Source organism: Somniosus microcephalus, chromosome 5 (genome assembly GCF_052327205.1).
Source record: "Somniosus microcephalus isolate GS21.2 chromosome 5, FLI_Smic_1.0, whole genome shotgun sequence".
NCBI classification, from domain to species: Eukaryota; Metazoa; Chordata; class Chondrichthyes; order Squaliformes; family Somniosidae; genus Somniosus; species Somniosus microcephalus.
In genome coordinates this window covers 69,847,791-69,866,583 of record NC_140991.1, presented here as the reverse complement: position 1 = coordinate 69,866,583, position 18,793 = coordinate 69,847,791, and the positions used below count along the sequence as shown (strand labels likewise).

Below are 18,793 nucleotides of genomic sequence, written 5' to 3'. Positions count from 1 at the left end.
GATGTTTCCATTGGATTTTCTACATTTCACAAAAGGATAAGCACTCTTAAACTGTTTTTTTTGCTGCTCCTCATCCCAAGGTTGAGATAGACAGATTTTTGAGCAACAGGGGAGTCTAGGGTTATGGGGAGCGGGCAGGAAAGTGGAGTTGAGGCCAAAATCGGATCAGCCATGATCTCATTAAATGGCGGAGCAGGCTCGAGTGGCTGAATGGCCTACTCCTGCTCCTATTTCTTATGTTCAATGACCCCTCCCTAATAATGAGCCATAGTTATCTCTTCTTATAACCTTATATGCCTGATGAGGGTGTACTTTCAAACCCATTGTTAAGATATTTTATCTTTCTCTCTTGTTGGATCTCCCCACACTTAGGGTTTGTAGGTAATCTACTCTCACAATTCTGTCAGTGCTGCTCTTGACTGGCCATTAGACCAGCCTGAAGGGGTTCACGTGGTCTGTTTCTTGCTCCCTTGTGGGAATCTTTGCTTGAGGATTTCCTTTGACTGCCCAGCTGGGTTCGAGAGCTCTCTGCATGGGACAATATGGGTGCAAGTTCACATCCTGCCATTCCAGACACCATGTGGGAGCACCTGTGCACTACCCCAACACATGGCAGTATTTTTTGAAGTGTGTGAATAAATGGGTCTATCAACACCTCTAACAGATAATTATAACTAGAGTTTCCCAACCAATAAATTGTCAGCTGTCTTAGAGGTATGTGTGGCGACACGCCACCACTGGACATAATCCGCTCACGGCGGCACGGACAGTTTAAGCAGACGCCCCCAGCCGGGGGCCCTCTCCTCCAGCAACTTGTTTCCCGCAGGGACAGGCTGCCGGGAGCACTTCCTGTCTGGGGAGTATTTAAGTGGTTGCGCGGGCTTTTCCAGTTCCTCTCTGCCATGAGGTTGATTAAAGCAGTTGTGTTTCACTAACTCTGGTCTCGACTCCCACGTTTGCCGCGGTATCTCAACACATGAAGCTTTTAAAGATTGGACTGTGCAGGAATAATATCAAGAATAATATCAATAAAGAGAAAATTTTGTTTCAAACTCCTTCATACTTTTGGGAAACTGAGACTGGTTTTCATTCTTTGGACCAGCTTCTTTCAGACAATTTTGCCGAAAAGGTTCTGTGCAAAGCTGGTTTTCATCATGAATGCTACACTCTCCAATGGTTATACCTGTATTCTGAAAACATCTTGTGGAAAATGAAAATTGTTAGTATTTCCCATTGCTTCTATGGTGATGACATGAATGCTTTGTCTCAAAATCTGTAGTTTTCAAATGGAAATAAATTACAATATTTTTATCATGGTTTTAGGAATCTGTTGACTTATGTATCCTAACCAGGCATTAAAATATTTGATGACCCAACAAAATGCTGGCAGCAGTACCATAGTGAGAATAGATTTTTCAAAAATAAACTCTTCTTTAGCTCCAAGGGAGAAACCCAAGTCTTTCTATGGTGCAAGATCCAGTTTTGTGGTGCAAGATCCAGCTCCTTGGTTCAGCTGGTGATGAGTAACTCTCCATATTAATATCTGCACTCAAGGGACAGAGTTCCAGCCAATATATTGCCTAGAAGGGCATTTCATAAGAAGAGTTATCATCAGCATTGATACAGATTTGTTGGACTTTTGGGGTTTGTAACATCTACTACAGTTCTATGGTACTGTGAGAAGACATTCATCAGGACTTTCATTTGTAAAATGTACTATTTCCTGTGGTGAATTTTATACTAAGTAAGGCGAAAAACATCAATGGCGTGAACTGGAACAAGCACCCAGTTCAGGCATCCAGTGTTAGCATCAAATACTACAAGGTGCAGTAGAGCATAGTTAGATATAGAGTAAAGCTCCTCTACCTTGCTCCAATAATGTGCCTCAGGTCGAACCCCAGAGGAGCAGCATCTACTGCACCAGTGTGATACTTTCCATTTCCCACACCAGCCACTCTGTGTCTCTGAGCGAGATTACCAAATAAGGAATAGTGTTGTGCTATGGACCATTCCCAATAGGACTTTCTTTCCCATTTTTGTTAAAAGTATACTGGGTAAAAGGATACTGTTGTTTTTTGATAGTCTGAAGAGAATAGCCCAGCACTACTCAAGTCACCAAGAAGTCCTGTGGAAGTGAAGGAAATGGCACAGACTTCTGCCCCAATAACAGCTTCGGCCATCAAGGAAGATGAAGATGAGGGTGACCGGATAATGGCAGAACTACAGGTAAATATTGACTACCAATAGTAATGGAAACAATGCAAAGAAACAAACTGCATTAGCTGTGAAGAAGTGTGCAAATGTTGTCAAATTCCCAAAGATCATTTATTGGGGCATGTCATTTTATTTCTTCTAACAGAGATTTGAACAATGATTCTGAGCTTTTGACTATTTTAAACTTTGATGACTGGACCAGCTTAGCTATAAAATGTTTCTAAAATACATTCTGAAAATGTAAATCCATTAAAAGTGCAGTGCAGGTTGAAAGCCTTGTGCCTCCAAATTCCCAGTGTCAGCTCTATCATTGTGGACTGCACCTGGCAGAAGAAATGAGGCACGGGAAGTGAAAGGCACTGAAGAAAATCGGGGAACATTGCCTTGAGGCTATACTCAATCATATTCTAACAGGTAGGTTAGAGTAGCATTGACAGAAGGCTGAGAAGTGATTGGTTTCAGTTAGTCCATAGCCTGAGGAGGTCGAAGGAGACAAGTAAAGTCAACTGATTCTAAAAACAACAAAAGCAGAAGCATTTTACAATTGCATTCTGTGAATAAAGTCAAATATACTGCTTTTCATTATATTGTCGAGATACATGTGGGGTCTTTAGAAGATTAAAAGTAACATTGCCATTCCAGCAGTCAATAATGCTTTTAATATTGCAATAGTGCCTCAGGATCTCTCGGTCCCAGTGTGGTGAAAACTGCCCTGTGTTATCTTTTTAGGCAGTCCCTCAGAACTGAGGATGACTTGCTTCCACATTAAAAATGAGCTCGCAGGTGGCTGATGAGTCCAATGCGGGACCTACAGTCTCTGTCACAGGAGGGGCAGACAGTGGTTGAAGGGGCGGGTGGGTGGGGTGCTTGGGTTGACGTGCGCTGCTTCCGCTTGCTCCCGGCGAAGAGACTCGAGGTGTTCGGCGCCTTCCCGGATGCTTCTCCTCCACTTTGTGCGGTCTTGGGCCAGGGATTCCCAGGTGTCGGTGGGGATGTTGCACTTTATCAAGGAGGCTTTGAGGGTGTCCTTGAAGCGTTTCCTCTGCCCACCTGGGGCTCTCTTGCCGTGCCGGAGCTCCGAGCAGAGCGCTTGTTTTGGGAGTCTTAATCGGGCATGCGGACAATGTGACCCGTCCATCGGAGCTGATTGAGCGTGGTCAGAGCTTTGATGCTGGGGATGTTGGCCTGAGCAAGAACACTGACGTTGGTGCGCCTATCCTGCCAATGGATTTGCAGGATCTTGCGGAGGCAGTGTTGGTGGTACCTCTCCAGTGCTTTGAGGTGCCTGCTGTACATGATGCATGTCTCTGAGGCATACAGCAGGGCAGGTATCAATGCTGCCCTGTAGATCATGAGCTTAGTGCCGGGTTTGAGGTCCTGGTCTTCAAACACTCTCTTCCTCAGGCGACCGAAGGCTGCACTGGCACACTGAAGGCGGTGTTGGACTTTGTCGTTGACGTCTGCCCTTGTAGACAGTAGGCTCCCGAGGTATGGAAAGTGGTCCACGTTGTCCAAGGCCTTGTCGTGGATTTTGATATGTTGCACTGTAGAATCCATAGCAATGGAGGCCACCTAAAGCAACTGCGCACACATAAACTTGGAGTGAGAGGGGGAGGATCCAGTTGTTGTGGTCCACGTAGGAACCAACGACATAGGTAGAACAAGGAATGAGGTTCTGCTGAGGGAGTTTGAGGAGCTAGGATCCGAATTAAAAAGCAGAACCTCAAAGGTAATAATCTCTGGATTGCTACTTGAGGCACATGCAAATTGGCATAGGGACAAACAGATTAGAGGTTTAAATGCATGGCCCAAAGAGTGGTGTGGGCGGAAGGGGTTTTGGTTCATGGGGCACTGGCACCAGTTACTGGGGAAAGAGAGAGCTGTTCCATTGGGATGGGTTCCACTTAAACCAGGCTGGGACCAGTGTCCTGGCGAACCAAATAACTAGGGCAGTAGACAGGGCTTTAAACTAATGAAGGGTGGGTGGGAGGATTCAGGAAAGAGTAAATTTAAAAGCAGTGAGAGAAATGTTGAGGCTGTAGAGCAGAGTAGAATTTTGGGTAAAAATAAGCAGAGTGGGTCAGGAAGACACAGCGAGATTAACAAAGGTAATAAGGCATCAGTGACTAAGGTGACATCAGGGAAAAACAGAAATAAGTCAAAGCTAAAGGCACTATATCTGAATGCGCGAAGCATTCGCAACAAAATAGATGAATTAATAGCGCAGATAGAAATGAACAGGTTTGATCTAATAGCCATAACGGAGACGTGGTTGCAAAGTAGCCAAGGTTGGGAACTAAATATTCCAGGATACTTAACTTTTAGAAGAGATAGACAAAATGGAAAAGGAGGAGGGGTAGCCCTGATAATAAAGGATGGGATAAAGACAGTAGAGAGAGAGGATCTTAGCTCCGAAAATCAAGAAGTAGAATCAGTTTGGGTGGAGCTAAGAAACAGCAAGGGGCAGAGTTGCTTTAGGTCCCCAAACAGTAGTTGTAATGTAGGGCAGAGTATAAATCAGGAAATTAGAGGTGCATGTAACAAGGGTAATACAGTAATCATAGGGGGCTTTAATCTACATATAGACTGGGCAAGCCAAATTTGCAGTAATAATGTGGAGGACAAATTCATGGAATGTATGCAAGATAGTTTTCTAGATCAGTATGTTGAGGAACCAACTAGGGAACAGGCTATTTTAGATCTAGTATTGTGCAATGAGAAAGGGTTAATTAATAAAAAGGGGCCTTTAGGGAAGAGTGACCATAATATGATAGAATTTTACATTGAGTTTGAAAGTCATTTAGTTACATCCGAAACTAGGGTCTTCAATCTAAACAAAGCAAACAATGTAGGTATGAGGGGTGAGTTAGCTAAGGTAGATTGGGAAACTACATTAAAAGGTATGATGGTAGAGAAGCAATGGCTAGCATTTAAAGAATTAATACATAATTTATAGCAAATATACATTCCTTTAAGACACAAAAACCCCACAGGAAAAGTGGTCTAACCATGGCTAACAAGAGAAGTTAAAGATAGTATTAATTAAAGGAAGAGGCTTATAATGTTACCAAAAAAAGCAGTAAGCCTGAGGATTGGGAGGATTTTAGAATTCAGCAGAGGGACCAAGAAATTGATAAAGAAAGGGAAAATAGAATACGAGAGTAAACTAGCGAGATACATAAAAACAGATTGTAAAAGCTTCTATAGGTATTTTAAAAAGGAAAAGTTTAGCAAAGTAAATGTGGGTCCCTTACAGGCTGAGACAAGGGAACTTATAATGGGGAATAAGGAAATGGCAGAGAAATTAAACAAATACTTTGTGTCTGTCTTCACAGAAGAAGATGCAAAAAAACTTCCCGGAAATAGTAGAGAATCAAGGGTCTAGCGAGAATGAGGAACTGAAAGAAATTAGTATTGGTAAAATAATAGTACTGGAGAAATTAATGGGACTGAAAGCTGATAAATCACCTGGACCTGATGGCTGACATCCTAGAGTTTTAAAAGAGGCGGCTATTGAGATAGTGGATGCATTGGTTGACATCTTTCAAAATTCCATAGATTGTAGAACGGTTCCCACAGATTGGAAGGTAGCAAATGTAACCCCACTATTTAAGAAAGGAGGGAGAGAGAAAACGGGGAACTATAGACCAGTTACCTGACATCAGTAGTAGCAAAAATGCTAGAATCTATTATTAAGGATGTGGTAACAGGGCACTTAGAAAATAATAATAGGATTGGGCCGAGTCAACACAGATTTATGAAAGGGAAATCATGTTTGACAAATCTGTTAGAAATTTTTGAGGTTGTAACTAGCAGAATAGATAAGGGGGAACCAGTGGATTTGGATTTTCAGAAGACATTTGATAAGGTGCCACACGAGGCTATTAAACAAAATTAGGGCTCGTGGGATTGGGGGTAATATACTAGCATGGATTGAGGATTGGTTAACAGACAGAAAACAAAGAGTAGGAATAAACTGGTCATTTCGGGTTGGCAGACTGTAACTAGTGGGGTACTGCAAGGATCAGTGCTTGGGCCTCAGCTATTCACAATCTACATCAATGATTTGGATGAGGGGACCAAATGTAATATATTCAAGTTTGCTGATGATACAAAGCTGGGTGGAAATGTAAGTTGTGAGGAGTATGCAAGGAGGCTTCAAGGGATATGGACAGGCTAAGTAAGTGGGCAAGAACATGGTAAATGGAATATAATGTGGAGAAATGTGAAGTTATCCACTTTACATAACATAAGAAATAGGAGCAGGAGTAGGCCAATCGGCCCCTTGAGCCTGCTCCGCCATTCAATAATATCATGGCTGATCTGATCCTAACCGCCAATCTCTATCACTGAACCATCTCCTGAATCTAACAGAATTAGACACACGAAATAGGAGCAGGATCAGGCTACATGGCCCCTGGGCCCGCTCCGCTACCCACAGGGCCATGACCGATCCGAACCTAGACTCATGTCCAAATTCCTGCCCGTTCCCATAACCCTTTATTCCCTTTACTTCTAGGAAACTGTCTATTTCTGTTTTAAATTTATGTAATGATGTAGCTTCTACAGCTTTTTGGGGCAGCATATTCCATGGACCTACCACCCTCTGAGTGAAGTAGTTCCTCATCTCAGTTTTGAAAGAGCAGCCCCTTATTCTAAGACTATGCCTCCTAGTTCTAGTTTCACCCATCATCGGGAACATCTTCCCCGCATCCACCCGATCCAACCCCTTCACAATCTTATGTTTCAATAAGATCGCCTCTCATTCTTCTGAACTCCAATGAGTAGAGTCCCAATCTACTCAACCTCTCCTCATATGTCCATCCCTTCATCCCCGGGATTAACCGAGTGAACCTTCTTTGTACTGACTCGAGCGCAAGTATGTCTTTTCTTAAGTATGGACACCAAAACTGTATGCAGTATTCCAGGTGCGGTCTCACCAATACCTTGTACAACTGAAGCACCTTTTGAGTTTCGTGCACCAGGACCCCCAGATCCCTTTGTTCTTCAGTACTTTCCAGTTTCTTGCCATTAAGATAATAACTTGCTCTACGATTTTTCCTGCCAAAGTGCATAACCTCACACTTTCCAGTATTGTATTCCATCTGCCAAATCTCTGCCCACTTACTTAGCCTGTCTATGTCCCCTTGCAGGTTTTTTATGTCCTCCTCACTCACTACTTTCCCTCCCATCTTAGTATCATCTGCAAACTTTGATATGTTACACTCGGTCCCCTCCTCCAAATCGTTAATATAGATTGTAAAGAGTTGGGGACCCAGCACTGACCCCTGCGGAACACCACTAGTTACTGATTGCCAGTCCGAGAATGAACCACTTATCCCAACTCTCTGCTTTCTGTTAGATAGCCAATCCTCTATCCATGCCAGAATATTACCCCCAATCCCGTGATTTTTTACCTTAAGCAATAATCTTTTGTGTGGCACCTTGTCAAATGCCTTTTGGAAGTCTAAATACACTACGTCCACTGGTTCCCCTTTATCCACCCTATATGTTACTTCCTCAAAGAACTCCAGCAAATTTGTCAAACATGACTTCCCCTTCATAAAACCATGCTGACTTTGTCCTATTAAATTATGATTATCCAAATGTCCTGTTGCTGTCTCCTTAATAATGGACTCCAATATTTTACCTACCACAGATGTTAGGCTAACCGGTCTATAGTTTCCAGCTTTCTGTCTACTGCCCTTTTTAAATAAGGGCGTTACATTAGCAGTTTTCCAGTCTGCCGGGACCTTTGCTGATTCCAGGGAGTTTTGGAAAATTATTACCAATGCATCCACAATCCCTACTGCCACTTCCCTCAAGACCCTAGGATGTAAGCCATCAGGTCCAGGTGATTTATCTGCCTTGAGTCCCATTATTTTACCGAGTACCACTTCCTTCGTGATTTTGATCGTGTTTAGCTCCTTCCCCCCCCCCCCCCCCCATAGCCCCCTGTTTGTCCAGTGTTGGGATATTCTTAGTGTCTTCTACTGTAAAGACTGATATAAAATATTTATTCAGTGTTTTTGCCATCTCCATATTTCCCACTATTAATTTCCCGGTCTCATCCTCTAAGGGACCAACATTTACTTTAGCCACCCTTTTTCTTTTTATATAACTATAAAAACTCTTACTATCTGTTTTTATATTTTTTGCTAATTTACTTTCATGATCTATCTTCCCTTTCTTAATCAATCTTTTTGTTATTTTTTGCTGTCTTTTAAAGTTTTCCCAATCCTCTATCCTCCCACTAGATTTGGCTACCTTATATGCCCTTGTTTTTAGTCAAATACTATCCTTAATTTCTTTACTTTTCCACGGATGGCTGTCTTTTCTTTTACACCCTTTTCTTCTCTGGAATATATATTTTTTGGAAGTTGTAAAATGTACACCACTGATCATGTATCGTCTTACACTTTAATCTATTTTCCCAATCCACTCTACTCAATTCCGCTCTCATACCTTCATAGTCCCCTTTATTCAAGCTTAGCACGCTTGTTTGAGATCCAACCTTCTCACCCTCTAATTGAATATGGAATTCAACCATGTTATGGTCACTCATTCCAAGGGGATCCTTTACTAGGACATTTTTAATTAATCCTGTCTCGTTACACAGGACCAGATCTAAGGTTGCTTGCTCCCTGGTCAGTTCAGTTACATACTGCTCAAGAAACCCATCCCTAATACACTCAATGAACTCATCCTCAAGGCAGCCCTGCCCAATTTGATTTGTCCAATTAATATGATAGTTAAAATCCCCCATAATTATAGATGTTCCCTTATTACAAGCCTCAACTATTTCCTGATTGATACTCCGTCCAACAGAGTTGCAACTGTTCGGAGGCCTATAGACTATGCCCACTAGTGTTTTTTTCCCCTTATTATTCCTTACCTCCACCCAAACTGTTTCATTATCCTGATCTTTTGACCCAATATCATTTCTCTGTATTACAGTGATTCCTTCCTTTATTAACATAGCCACCCCACCTCCCCTTCCTTCCTGCCTGTCCTTCCTGATCGTTAAATAACCTGGTATGTTTAATTCCCAGGCATTGTCACCCTGCAGCCATGTTTCTGTAATGGCCACAAGATCATACCCATATGTAGTTATTTGTGCCATTATCTCGTCTATTTTGTTACGAATGCTACGTGCATTCAGATAGAGAACTTTCAAAGATGTTTTGTGACACTTAGTTCCTGCTTTTGCCCTTTTTATTACTTTACCTTTTACTCCATACCTTCTGCCCCTTCCTGACACACTCTGGTTTTTAATTTCCCCACTGCTACCTAAGTCTATGACCTTCTCTGTTGTCATTTTTATTATTTGCTCTCTAGGTAGGAAAAATAGAAAAGTAGAGTATTTTCTAAATGGTGAGAGATTGGGAAATGTTGGTGCTCAGAGGGACCTTGGTGTCCTTGTACATGAATCACTGAAAGTTAACATGCAGGTACAGCAAGCAATTAGGAAAGCAAATGGTATGTTGGCCTTTATTACAAGAAATTTGAGTATAAGGGTAAAGACGACTTACTGCAATTATATAGGGCCCTGATGAGACCACACCTGGAGTATTGTGTACAGTTTTGGTCTCCTTACCTAAGGAAGGATATATTTGCCACAGAGGGAGTGCAATGAAGGTTCACCAGACTGGTTCCTGGAATGGGGGGGATTGTCCTATGAGGAGAGATTGAGTAGACTAGGCCTATATTCTCTAGAGTTTAGAATAATGAGAGATGATCTCATTGAAACATACCAAATTCTTATAGGGCTTGACAGGGTAGATGCAGGGAGGATGTTTCCCCTGGCTGGGGAGTCTAGAACCAGGGGTTACAGTCTCAGAATAAGGGGTCAGCCATTTAGGACTGAGATGAGGAGAAATTTCTTCACTCCGAGGGTGGTGAATCTTTGGAATTCTCTACCCCAGAGGGCTGTGGCGGCTCAGTCATTGAGTATATTCAAGATAGAGAGAGTTAGATTTTGAATATTAAGGGAATGAAGGGATGTGGGGATAGTGCAGGAAAGTGGAGATGAGGTAGAAGATCAGCCATGATCTTATTGAATGGCGGAGCAGGTTCGAAGGGTCAAATGGCCTACTACTGCTCCTATTTCTTATGTTCTTATGCTTCCACATGCACATTTATTTTGGACTTGGACTTTGTATCTTTGCTTTGGGCTGTTGAACCTTCCCCAATGATTGCTGGGTGTAAAACTGCTTTGATGGCCTGTGCAGGCGGGTTGAACTGTGCAACTGACTGCCAGCCAACAAGCATGGCTGCCTCCACATCCAGCGACCATTATGGGGGGAAAGGAGGGCAGCACTGCCTTCACCTGCCCGGGACCTTTTGGGGACAGTATCACCAATCACCTATTTTACTGCATTGCTATTGAAGTTGGGGCTGCTGTTTGGGAGTATAGTAAAGTAAATAGTAAATTAGTGTTAACATTCATTATTTTGAACACCTTAGAATGTTGTCCTGTGGAATGATGTGCATTACCCCTAACACATCACTCTCCTGTGTCATTTGCTTTGGTCTCATGTAGGATTGTTAGATTTTAAAGACAATTCAAAGATGTGAATATGAGGTCTGTCAAAGTGTTGCAGTATCAGAAATAGCCAAAGTAACAAACTGAAGTGTGCCAAGCAGTCTAATACCCCATTCACTTTATAGATGGCAGTGGTGCTGCCGGAGGCAAGCCTGCAATGTAAATAAACCGATAGCAGAGCTGTTGAAGGCACTAAAACGTCTCTTCGGAGGTAGTTTCCTGGGGTACCTCTGGCCACTTAGAAAGGCATTGCTGGCCTCTACCAATCTTTCACCGACATCAGGAAAGGGTCTTTGATCACATTCATAAAGTTGGAGATTTGAGTTTGCATGAAACTCGTGCTGGTGTGATTGCTTTGCAACTTTCAGGCACGGTTAATTCACTGTTGCTAAATTTGCTCTGCAGTATAAACCAGGCGATTCAGCAGCAAAGGAATAGGTTTATAATACAGAGCTACTTCTAATAGAGACAGTTCAGTAATAAAAATAGGGAATTAGTAAGATATTAGCAATGAAAAAGCAGGGAAAGAAAAAAACTCTGCTGAATCTCAGTTTTGTGATGCAACATTTTGTTAATATGCTCATTGTCTGCCTTTACTTAACCAAACTCTAAATTGATAAATTGAGAAAACCAACCAGCTAGTGAACAATGAATGGTGCTGTTTAAATGTGCCTCCGAGACATGACAGTGGATTGAGTAGTTGGTTTTGGCGCAGTCTGAATTTGGAGTGGGGCAATTGCATTGAAGCTTTTGAAAGGATGTCCACATCAGAACGTGTTTGTCAGCTGGTTATTGGATCACACTTATCGCAACTTCTTCATGAATTATTCATGCATGTTTTTAGCAAACTTTTTTTTTGCACTTTGTTATTCTTCCTGGCACATGTGTTGCGATTTGGTTGACAAGTGACATTTGCTGCTTAACATGACAAGGAAAGCTGGGACCTCCATTTGAATGCAGTATTGTGAAATGCCTGTCAGCTCAATTTACCTGCAGTGGGTTTTGGTGAATTGGCCAATGTGAATAAGAAGTTTGCAGCACCTGTTGTGTTGTGTCCCTTTCTTTACTTTGATGACAAAATTATTATGCTTGTCTCCCTGATGTGTTTTTTGGATCTGAGTGTACTAGGTACATAATACTTTCATGAAGAAAGCCAAATTGTAGTTTGAATAGTCTCAACTGGCCGTTTTGTAATGTGTTTGGAAAAGCTGCAGTGAATGCTCATGGTTGAGTTAATCTCATAAATGACTTGGTAACATTTCATTAGCATTGTGCTGCTTGTTTCTATATATGCCACAGATATCAAACGATAATGGGATACATGTTTCTAATGTGACTTTTCGTGGAAAGTTTTGATTCGGAACACTGGGACTTATGGTTGGAATGCGCACAGAAATACTGTAGATCTTGCTATCTTATTCCATCCCAAAACCAAACGCCATGAATGATGGGATAAAAATTGATTTTTGTACAACTGCGTAGCTGACTTTACACAGGCTGTGTGGGGACATTTTTAAAATGAAATGTCAACATTTGATTGGTATCCACATTGGTATATCAGAAGTGTAACATCTCAAATTATGGTATATAGGAACCATCAGTTTGGAGCTAAACTAGCAAATAGTACAACATCCAAACTTCAAGTGTGTGATCTAATTAATCAAAAATAATCCTGCAACATTTGCTGATATTATTTGGGGAGAGAGGGGAGGAGAAACACTTCAAATAAATAGTGGTATATTGTAATCCTTAGGGCGTTTCTGACCTGACCCTTAAGTAGCACGGTTGTCAGTGGCCAAATTACGAGAACCGAAAGTCAATTGCTGAGAAGAGAACTAAAGCAGCTGATATGAAACTTGTAGATTAAAAGCGACTTGGCAAAGAACAAGTGAAATTTTGAAAAATGTGATCGAGTAATCTTTACTGAATGCTGTGTCAACCTATTTGTCCATTATTTCTAAAAGGCTTCATCTGATGCACTCACTGTGAGGCAACAGCTGAGCAACTGTGTGCGTGAGGGAGCTAAGTTCACCCTCGCTGGACAATTCCCTCTCTGAAATGTTATAAAATATGTCATTAAAGGGGCTCTTTTATTTCATCCCAACTCACCAGTTTAACAATTACTTAACCACCCTCAGGAGCTCTTTTTAAACTTCAACTGCAGATTATGCGACTAATGGCACATGAGTGTCTTGAGAAGTGTTGCTCCGAGGAAAAGTGTTTTGATCTATAACTTGGCCATTTGTGTTTTGTTTCTGTCAAAACTTAATTTTGAGATTGAAGTTCAATTGTGAACGGTTGAGGCAAAATGATAAGAAACACAATTCATAGTTTATGAAAGGCTATACATTCTCAAGACCGTCATTGGAAACAATCCACATAGTTGGAGATTTTTTTCTGCGTCAAAACAGCCAGGGTACAGGGATGTGCAATAAGAAACACAATTCAAAGCACAGGTCCTCTGGTGGGAGGGTGCCAGCATATAAACAGAATTGGATTTCCTCCATCAAGCTCTGCATGTTGATGGCATTGAGACAAAAGTGCTTTTTTCCTACAGGGAGCTAAGTCAGCCATTGAATCTGAGCACAGATTCTGGGGTAGCTTTGGATGATGCCCAGGAGCAGGTTACTCAGCTGCCCTTTTGCTCTTTGCCACAGGAGGACTTAGAGCAAAATAAAATGGTTCTCAAACTGGAGGCAAAAAGCAATACAGAATATTGGAAATTATCTCAAAGTGTGAAGATGAGGGAAAGGATGTTAATAAAAATGGCTATTGTCATTCAAAATGCAAAGAAAATACTAAAGACAAAAACATCACTGACTGGAAACTTCACTGGCTCTGATTTCTAACAGTTCGGTGGATGAGCAAAGATAATGGAGTCTTTGTATTAACCTTTTTCTTCTTGAGAGTAAAATCCTTCCTTTCAAATAGTATCATTCTGGTGAAAAGTGTTGTCAAGACTGATTTAAAATGTTCCGAGGCAGCTGGGCAAATGTTTGCACTAAACCTTCACCTCCTCTCCAGTGTTACAATGAGAAGTGTGACTGTAATCCTAGGCCAAATCCCTCAAGGAATCCCACTGAGCACTGTGCAGCAATCATTGTAAACTAATCTTGCCATTATTTAGCTTTCCTGATTCAAGTGTGTGTCAGTTGCACTGTTTGCACTTTCTGCGCAGCAGTATGTAGAATAATGTTGGGGTATTTAAATTTTTTAAGGTGGTGAATACTTAGATTCTATAATCATAAAATAATTCATGTTCATAAATACAGTATAAATTTCTATTGTCTGAAGTACTTTGCAGAACAGTCTTCTTCTAACTCATAAAGTTACAGACATTATACTCCATATCTGATTGTATTTGCAATCCTTTACCCAGAGAATTTGAACAAAGGTCAATGCACGAGAGTTTAAATTTATACAACCTGGTTTGAAACCATGTAGTTTATGGAAGGCTACGCTTTCACAAGCCTGGCGTTGGAAACAATCCACATAGTTGACATTTTTCTCTGTGTCAAAACAGCCAGAGTACAGATGAAGTTGATCTGTTTTTAGTGGCATAGATTAGCCCATTAATACAGTCTTCTGTGGCAGTATTTTTCTACTTTATTTTTGTTTTTTAAAAAAAGTCTGTGTAACTGTTTTATTCATTTTCTTTCAGTTAATTCTGAGGTCCTTATGGAAAAATCAATTTCATTCTATTGAACTGCAGGAGGTTACACAGATTCTGCATAGAAGGAAATACACGTACTTAAGGAATGTCAGGCCTCCAGGCAATGGTTAAAGTGAGGGGGCACTCCAGTATCCTGTCAAGGATCCTGTCCAGCTGTGTTGGCAATGTGAGGTGTTAATAGTGTGGACTTTGTTAGAAATTCTGTTGAATTCTAAGAGCGTGATTGTGAGCAAGTTAGAGATTGCAAGAGTTAGATTTATATTTTAATTTGTAAGGTGATATTTTTTTACCAAAGCTAAATCATTACCTGTGTAGAAAATATACAGAATGAGTAAACACTGAGCTCAAGGAAATACCTCCACCTGGCTGGATGGGGTGGGAGAGAGGGAGAGATGTTATAGAGAACATACATGCAATTCTTTTCAAAATACCACCAATGGTGTTGCTCACAATGAGTCAGAGAGTATGCTATTTTATAATAATAGGGATGTTTTTCAACAAATGATCTCAGTGAAAGTGTTATAGGATGTAAGTGTGATGCTTACAAGAAGTGTACACTACATGCAAGACTTTTAATGTGTTATGGATTATCCAGGTCTGGTTTAGATTGTGGAATGATATCTAATGACCGTCAAAATGAAATATTTCATGTTAAAGATAGTTCTTCAGTGTTGGTGCTAAATGTCTCATTCTGCACCTACTTATGGTTTGATGTATTATAAAGATTAAAATGTTTAATGACATTAACATGTCCCATCCACAACTTGTTAAGTTCCGAAAGTAAGTTTTATGCGAGAATTCAATTTATACCCAAATCTGTTATAAGAAGGTTCTTCTAATTGGCATTCTAATTGGCACATGAATTTGAGAATGTTGGATTCTTTGACCACACTAAACTCAGTTGCTGAACTATAAATAGTAAAAAGTTGCCTATTTACATTTAGTAAGTCTTTTGCTGACCAGTTTTGTGATAACAGAAATTTTGTTTGACAATTTTTGGAATTGTAGAAAATCTTGGATTTGTCCTGTTGTCTGCTGTGGATTGGAATCTGATCTCTGCCATGAAAAAAGAGTTGCATTTATATAGCGACTTTCATGACCTTAGGACATCCCAAAATGCTTTATAGCCAATCAAATACTTTTGAAGTGTCGTCATTGTTGTAATGTAGGAATCACCAATTTGCGCACAGCAAGCTCCCACAAACAGCAATGTGATAATGACCAGATAATCTGTTTTAGTGGTGTTGATTGAGGAATAAACATTAGTTTAGCATGAAAGAGACTATCAGACTGCTTAGTAAAGTCATAAAAGAAAGACTTGCATTAAATAGCGCCTTTCACAATCAGCAGACGTCCCAAAGTGCTTTACAGCCAATGAGGTACTTTTTAGAAACATAGTCACTGTTGTAATGTAGGAAACGTGGCAGCCAATTTGCGCACAGCAAGATCCCACAAACAGCAATGTGATAATGACCAGATAATCTGTTTTAGTGATGTTGATTGAGGGATAAATATTGGTCAGGACACCGGGAAGAACTCCCCTGCTCCGCTTCAAAAAAGTGCCATGGGATCTTTTACATCCAGCTGAAAGGGCAGACGGGGGCTCGGTTTTATGTCTCATCCGAAAGACGGCACCTCCAACAGTGCAACACTCCCTCAGTACTGCACTGCAGTGTCAGCATAGATTTTATGCTCAAGTTTCTGGAGTGGGACTTGAACCCACAATCTTCTGACTCAGGCGAGAATGCTACCAACTGAGCCACAGCTGACTCCTGAACTTGTATTTGGACAAAAACAGAATTTGTTAACAATTTCCAGAATTTGTTGGCATCTGGTAAACTCAAACAGTTGCCTTTGCATTTAAATTCTTCAGAGACCATGTCAGTGATGATATTTGAGCAATTTGCAATTGAAACGGTAATACACTGCCCTATGCCAATTTAATGATTAACTGTTGAAGTCAAAGGAAAAATTTGTTGCTGATCTCAAATGGCAAGGATTTGACTGCACATTTTTTGAATTGAGCCGTGTGTTTCTTTACGCTGTGATTTTGTGCCTTAGTTCCATTAATGAAATTCCTGGAATCTGCAGTAAGGTGATATGTGGTTGAGATATATTTTGGCTAACATCCTGTACTTTAATCTCTCAGGCTTTCCAGAAATGTTCAGTAATGGATGTAAGTTCAAAAACAGTTGTTGAACAGCCGAAAGTTGAAATACAAGCCAGAGATGTAAGGTCCACAGCCTTACTATCAGCCAAAGAAAAGAAGGTAACATCTATGGCATTAGAATGTGAGCTTGCTGTGCTCCAACCTTTTCCGCTTCAATACTAACCAAATCTCGTCTCTGCTGTAGTCTAATTCCTAATGCTCTATGAACCCTGTATGCTTTCCAGCCAAAGTGTCTTAAATAATCTCTACAGTGATTCTGCAGATAACAATGATAAGTTACCCTGTATCCTGTACCAGACATTAACTTCTTCTGTTAAGGATTTGTATGGAGACAGCATTCCTTCTGATAAGTGTTAACTAAAAATTTGGTCATAGAATTGGATTAAATTTTAAAATAAAATGATTTTGAAGACTTTTTTTTGTTTTGAAAGCCAGCCAGCAACACATTTCCAATATAGTGTCATAGAATTATACAGTACAGAATGAGGCCATTCGGCCCATCGTGCCTGTGCCGGCTCTTTGGTACAGCTATCCAATTAACCCCACTCCCCTGCTCTTTCCCCATAGCCCTGTTTTTATAATTAAAAAAAAAAAAATTTTCCTTCAATCAGTGTCACTCTAATTTTAAAAATTGAACAAACGTGAATAGCGAATAATACTTGGTAAGCTATGCTACATGGTTGTAAGACAACCGTCATCTCACTTTTATTGCCCTCTAGCTCCCCTTTTTAATTTTTTAATAACAAGATAGGAAACTCACTGTGTGGCGATTGCAGAATGGAACCAACATGGTTTTGCCAGGTCCATTAATGTGCTGTACCACTAGTGTCTAGTATTCCTGAACATGTCCTTGCATTTAGTTCCTTCATTAACCCACCCTTTATCAAAAGAAAAAAGAACCATCAATAATACGTATATGACTTGTAATATAGGAAATAATGTTGAACCTGTGGATGGTTTTGATGTACATCATGTTGTAGCTCATCAGAATAAATGCTGCCTGTTCTAAATCTCATCATCATGAAGAAACGACTCATGAAATAACATTGGATGGCCAGCTGGTGGCGCCGTCCAAGGAGTATAAATACTCTGGCATGGGCCCAGCTTGCCCTGGGACATTTTGTAAGACAGGAACTAGTGAAGGACAACTAGACCTCCATGTTCTGAAACAAGTTGATTAAAGCTTTGCTTTATACTCGAACCAAGTGCATAGTGAGTTTTATTACATCACTGCCTTTATAGTTTAATAACCAGGAAGATGAGGTGATTTAACATTCAGAAACAAAAGCTCCTTCGGTATTAATGGAAAGCAGAGTGACAAAAATGTCAAACTGCAAATGTCTATTTCAAAAGATCCCCTTCTTTGGCAAGGAAGAGTTATAAAAAAAAAAATTATAGCTCTATGATCAGTCTAGTAGTCTTGCTTTTCCCAAAGGGTGCTGGTTATTTGATTTGCTAGAGATCGGCACTCTTTGAAATTGTAGGGTGTTATTCCCAACAGGGAGGACTCCGTTTTATTTGCACTTGAAAGATATTTCTGATATTGCGAAATGTCTTCATTTAGCAAAAGTCTTTCCAGCTCTCTGCTATAATCCCATTAAATAGGTGAAGGATAGTAAAACATCGAAAAGGTTGTTTACTTTGAAATCTTAGCTGCTTTCAAACCCCAACTAAATGCATTTATTTCCTGAGAATTGATAAACTAGTTCTGCTAAATCATAACCAGGGGATTGAAGGAAGCCATAAGATACTCTGGGGGAGAAATTCATTTTTGCCCCGTTTGGGGCGGTAACTTTAGAAAGTTGGGAAACTTGGTGCCGGATGCTATTGATTCCCAGCTTTCACGAAATTGGGTTTTGCGCTCCAGGAAGGAAGTGGAGCCCTAAATCAAGCGCTCTACTTCCTTCCTGGAGCGTTAAAGGACATAGGTGGGGCGGTAGGTGTGCAGCGCTGCACAATGGGCCGCGTCTCGAGGCTCCTCCCCCCCCCCCCCCCCCCGCCTTAAAGGGAAGGGCCATCGCTGCAGGCTCTGCATTGGGACCAGTTAGCTGGCCCCCCCCCCCCCCCCGATGGAGGCTGCGATCCAGCTCGATCAGCCCCATGCACTCCAGCAGAGTGCTGGGCTGATTGATCGCGGCCCAGGAGAAGTAAAAAAAAATGGAACAAATACATTTCAGAATTTTAGGTACTT

The 18,793-nt window shown here is 41.0% G+C and overlaps 1 protein-coding gene across 10 annotated transcripts in view; it reads left to right on the top strand.

Annotated features, from left to right (window-relative positions):
• The window catches only part of LOC147117099 (sickle tail protein-like), a 702,547-nt gene that overhangs the window by 671,240 nt on the left and 12,514 nt on the right, over positions 1-18,793 (top strand). For all 10 annotated transcript variants that reach the window (XM_085987756.1, XM_085987757.1, XM_085987755.1 and 7 more), the window contains 2 exons: positions 2,083-2,226; positions 16,582-16,701. In XM_085987756.1, coding sequence (XP_085843882.1) covers positions 2,083-2,226; positions 16,582-16,701 — 264 coding nt within the window. The remainder of the gene's footprint in view (positions 1-2,082; positions 2,227-16,581; positions 16,702-18,793) is intronic.